At 37.6% G+C, this 5,736-nt stretch overlaps 2 protein-coding genes across 2 annotated transcripts in view; both read left to right on the top strand.

Annotated features, from left to right (window-relative positions):
* LOC18991950 overlaps window positions 1-1,617 on the top strand; it is a 3,524-nt gene extending 1,907 nt beyond the window's left edge. Inside the window, exons 6-7 of the mRNA XM_006415294.2 lie at window positions 1,353-1,445; window positions 1,563-1,617. Of these exons, the coding sequence (XP_006415357.2) occupies window positions 1,353-1,445; window positions 1,563-1,617 (148 nt within the window). The remainder of the gene's footprint in view (window positions 1-1,352; window positions 1,446-1,562) is intronic.
* Window positions 1,618-3,453: 1,836 nt separating this feature from the next.
* LOC112083963 overlaps window positions 3,454-5,736 on the top strand; it is a 3,097-nt gene continuing 814 nt past the window's right edge. The window contains exon 1 of the mRNA XM_024152186.1: window positions 3,454-5,734. Within this exon, the coding sequence (XP_024007954.1) occupies window positions 3,454-5,734 (2,281 nt within the window). The remainder of the gene's footprint in view (window positions 5,735-5,736) is intronic.

Below are 5,736 nucleotides of genomic sequence, written 5' to 3' on the forward strand. Positions count from 1 at the left end.
TTTTTTATTAACACTGAGTCTCTTCGGGAGACCCAGACCTTAAAATTAAATAAAGGGGATTCCCAGACGGTTTTTTTAACATATCAAATGTGCTCTTCACTATTAAACCAAAATACGCACCAAAATACTTTGGTTAACGTTCTCGAGAACCGAAGTCGTGTAAAATTTGATCACTACATTTCTAAAATGAACCAATTATCTTATTGTGCAAAGGGGAGACTGCAGAAGGGAAAACATATTTCGACAAACTCAAATGGGCGGAAGACAAAACAACGGTGAACACCTGTTGGAAAAACATCAAGACATCATTGCATGGAATAAGAGTATCCAAAAAAAGATGCTATCTCAGGTCATTGAGGAAAATGAAACCTACCAAAGTTTGCCACCTCCACGATCTTGAGAACACATGCGCAGAGTGTTTCTACTTTAAGCAAATGGCAAAATTTTTCTGTGTCATGTAACTTCACAAAGTGACAAAGAGACGGAGTTGGAAACTATGTTTTAAAAATTTCCCAGTTTAAGAGTCTACGGTCGTATACACACCGAGAGCAAGTTGTTTCTGCATTTTTATATCTATCCATGTTTGCAATACTTCACGGCGGTGAAGTTTTTTAATATTTTGTAATAATTCCAACTCCTTTATGATTACTTTAAACATTTAAATTTTGGCTTCTACAAGCAAAAAAGGGTGCTCCCACAGAAATCATCATAAACAATAATTTACTTCAAAAAAATATAGGCTTCGCTTAGCAAAATCAATAAAACAAGCCTTTCAATTTCCTTCAAAATTTACACTTCAGCAGAAACAACAAAAAAGGGTTTAAATTCCAAGATGACTAACCACTATGGATGAAGGAAACCAGAAATATATAACTTCAAAAGAATAATAATAACAACAAATCGACAAAGAATGCCTCCACTAACGAATTAAAAAAGGGACTCATGGCGAGCATACAGGAGTGAATCAATCATGTTTGTAATAAAACATTTCTATTACTGACCAAAAAAAAATAAGTAAATGAATAGTTATAAAGAGCTTTAACTAAAATGTGGCGAAATGAAGAGCCATCCGAAACAAAATTTAAATAAAATTAAACAATAGACCTTTTAAAAAAGGTAGATCAAACATCAACTTCTAACCTAAAATTACCAATAAACAATTAAGGGTGCAACAAGTCTGACGGTTAACATTCTATTCCACAACATAACCCCTACAACACATTAGAATATTAAAATCAAAAACATCGAGAACCACATATCACCACCAAAATGCAATCATAACAACAATGAACAGCAGTAAAAAAGTAGCCTCTGAGAGTACTGAGTCATGATGAACGGTGATAAATTAACAGATCGAAAACGCAAACGGGTAACCAAGACAGAAGAGACAAAAAGAAGGAAAACATATTTTACAGACGACCCTCTTACCAATCTAATTGGGACAAGTAAGTTTTTTGCCGATTCAAAATTATAATCAGAATATCGAAGCACCTAACTTTGGCTCAGTGCTAATTAAAATATTAAGCAGAAGCAACTTACAAAAACGTTCACTCTTGATACAGGTGTAGCTGCGTCAACTGCAAATTGTCCACCCTGGATTACACAAAAGCGAGGTAATTATAGGTGGCAAAAGGTTTGAGAAACGACAATCATTCATGTCCACCTAATGTAAAACATATTAACCAAAAAAAATTGCAGATGAACAAAGCAATGCCCGCCAAATACGACGTGCTATTATACAATCCAAGAGAGAACATAGAAAACAAAAAGGAAGACCTCCACAAAGAAATGGTAAACAAAAAAACAGACGCTTTAAAATATAACTATTGCACATGTTTAAAATTTCCAACAATTGTAGGCAATGAAAAACAAGACACACCTGAATCTTCAACAGCTCATTCCGAAGGCATTAACGGAATGAAACAATGTCCATTTTGTGACGCATTGGTCTGGAAACAAGAGCAAATGGGAACAAAAGGACCAAACAAAGTTCCACTATTTACTATATGTTGTCAACAAGGACGGGTTAAATTATCGCCGGAGCCACAACCACCACCAATACTGAAGAAACTGCAAATTCAATCATCTCACTACCAGCAAAATATAAGGATTTTCAATTCACTCCTGGCGTTCACATCAATGGGTGCAAAGTTGGATAAATCTGTGATGAACAAAGGTGGAGGTCCCTTCACTTATAGAATTCATGGGCAGAATTACCATAGAATTGGATCTTTAGTGCCAGAAGAAGGACAAACCCCAAAGTATTTGCAGCTATACATTTTTGATACAGCAAACGAGGTGAAAAACAGAATTTCAACGGTAAATAGGACTACAACAGTCGGTGAACTAGATAAGAACATTGTGAGGGATCTTATTACAACAGTAGATACTTACAATAGTTTGGCAAAGGTTTTCAGAAAAGCCAGAGACGAATATGAAAAAGGGGATTCGCAAGAGCTGAGAATAAGGTTAATCGGCCAGAAGAAACGGGGCAGGCAATATGACTTGCCAACAACGGATGAAATAGCAGGTTTAATAGTGGGGGATTTTGAAAACACTATAGGAGAAAGGGATGTGATTGTAAGGCATCAGTCATCTGGATTACAAAAGATCAGTGATTTACACCCTCTGTTCATGTCTCTACAATATCCACTATTATTTCCATACGGCGACATTGGATTTCACGAAGGAATACTTGTGGCTGAAAGGGAAAGGAATACCAGGAAGAGAACATTCATCACTAAGCGAGAATTTTATGCTTATCAGATTCAGACGCGACTAACAGAGGGGATGACAATTGTGAGATCAAAACGACTACTGCATCAATATATAGTCGACGCATATACATCAATCGAACAAGAACGGTTACGTTGGTATCGCAACAATAAAAAAACATTGAGAGCTGAACTCTACAACAACGTCAAAGATCCAGTAATCAGGGGTGACACAGATGCAAAGTCAATTGGAAAAAAGGTGATATTACCAGCAAGCTATACTGGAAGTCCACGTTACATGGTGGAAAAATACCATGACGCAATGGCAATATGTCGGTGGTACGGAAAGCCAGATTTATTCATAACAATGACCACTAATCCAAAGTGGGAAGAAATCACAAACCATTTGAAGACATATGGGAAAGATGCAGCAAATGATAGGCCGGATTTAGAATGCAGAGTTTTCAAGATAAAGCTGGATGAGCTGTTAGCAGACTTCAACAAAGGCAAATTTTTCCCAAAGCCAGTCGCAGGTAAGATACTCTAAAATAACTCTGAAATAATTATACTAGAAAACTAAACCACTAACACAAAATATATATTTTGTCCCTTTAAAACAGTGGTATACACAATAGAATTCCAAAAACGAGGACTACCACACGCACACATCCTTTTGTGGCTACAGGGAAATCTAAGAAATCCAACACCAGAGGATATAGATAGCTTAATTTCTGCAGAAATGCCGGATAAAGAAAAAGATCCAGAAGCATACACACTTGTAGAGCAACACATGATGCATGGACCTTGTGGAAAGGACCGTCCAAGATCTCCTTGCATGGAAAAAGGTGAATGTTTGAAAAAATACCCGAGACCATTTGTTCAGAACACAAGACTTGACGAGTCAGGGTATGCTTTATATCAAAGGCGAAAAAATGGCAGATTTGTGATGAAGGGAGAGACCAAACTGGATAACCGATTTGTCGTGCCACACAATGTCAAGCTTCTGAAAAAGTACAAAGCCCACATCAATGTTGAATGGTGCAATAAGTCTTCAGCCATTAAATATCTCTTCAAATACATTACAAAAGGAGTGGATAGAGCTACATTTATCATCCAAAAAGAAGGCAATGAGGATGCAGGAACACAAGGTCGCGGTGGAAAGGGGAAAATAAAGGATGAAATAAATCATTATTTGGATTGTCGGTACTTATCAGCATGTGAAGCTATGTGGAGAATATTTACATTCAGTATTCACCACCACAACCCTGCAGTTCAAAAGCTACCAATTCACCTGCCTGGACAGCAAAGTACAGTATTTGATGAGGAAGAAACATTAGATAATGTGAAATTTCGTTATGCACATGGGAGGACAATGCTTACGGAATGGTTTGAATTAAATAAGATCTCTGAAGATTCCAAGAAATTAAGATATGTCGAACTCCTAACAATGTTCACATGGAATAATAAAGACAAAATGTATTCAGTGAGAAAGCAAAGAGGGAGCATTGGCAGAATTGTCAACATTCTACCAAGCGCTGGTGAACTATACTATCTTCGAATTTTGGTCAACATATCGAGAGGGCCAACAAGTTTTGATGATTTAAAGACGGTTGGAGGCCAAATACAGACTTCTTATAAAGCTGCATGCTATGCTAGGGGTTTGCTAGAGGAGGACAAAGAATGGCATGATGCCATGGATGAGTCATCACAATGGGCAACAGCTTACCTACTCAGATGCCTATTTGTCTTGATGTTGATATACTGTGAGGTATCAGAACCAGTCAAACTTTGGAATCATTGTTGGGAAAACATGGCAGAAGACGTGTTGCGGAAACAAAGAAAAGTTCTGAGTTTCCCAAAACTACAACTAGAATCCCCACAACTACAACATTACACATTGATTGAAATTGAGAATCTCCTACGTCAGCATGACAGATCATTAATGGATTTTTCAGATATGCCCAAACCAAACAAGACGATTTTGGAAGAAATCAACAACTCAAAACTTACGCAAGAGTTTCACTTCAATATTACTGAAGAGAAGGAATTACATGAGAAGTTATTGAAGAAGCTCAACAAGGACCAAAAAATCGTTTACGATAGTGTGCTCAAATCAGTGCTAAATCAAGAGGGAAAACTATTCTTTATCTATGGAGCAGGAGGAACCGGGAAAACTTTTTTGTACAAGACTATTATATCTGCCTTAAGATCAATGGAGAAAATGGTCATGCCTGTTGCATCATCGGCCATTGCAGCATTACTGCTACCAGGTGGGAGGACAGCACATTCAAGATTCAAAATACCACTAACTCTACATGAGGATTCTGTTTGCGATATAAACACTGGATCAAAGCTAGCTCATTTACTGAGTCAAGTGGATCTTATCATTTGGGATGAGGCCCCTATGGCACATCGCCATACATTTGAAGCATTGGATCGCACAATGAGAGATATTTTATCAAAAGGAGAAAAAGCAGCATTGGGGAAAACATTTGGTGGGAAAACAGTGCTTTTAGGTGGTGATTTCAGACAAATCTTACCAGTGATACCACAAGGAACAAGACAGGAAACAGTTTCTGCTGCCATCAATCGGTCATACCTATGGGGATCATGTGAGAAGTATTTGTTGTCAAAAAATATGAGATTACAGCCAGATGAAATTGCTTTTGCGGAGTGGATCTTGCAAGTAGGAGATGGACTTGCTACCAAAAAAAAAAAGGGACCAGATGATTATGAAGAAGAGGACAACATTGAAATTGACGATGCCCTGATGCTTCCAGAAACAAATAATCCACTAGAGGTGCTATGTCAATCAGTCTTTCCATATTTTGAAAAAGCATACCAAGATTTGACCAAGCTTCGAGAATCTGCTATTTTAACACCACGGAATGAAACGGTCGATGAAATCAACGCTTATCTACTATCTAAAGTACCAGGACCACAGAAAGAGTACTTAAGCGGTGACAGTGTTGGACAAGATGAAGCATATGCAGGAGGTTCAGGGAAGAAGAAGAAAATGCGT

The sequence above is a fragment of the Eutrema salsugineum genome, unplaced genomic scaffold (genome assembly GCF_000478725.1).
Source record: "Eutrema salsugineum unplaced genomic scaffold, Eutsalg1_0 scaffold_5, whole genome shotgun sequence".
NCBI lineage: Eukaryota > Viridiplantae > Streptophyta > Magnoliopsida > Brassicales > Brassicaceae > Eutrema > Eutrema salsugineum.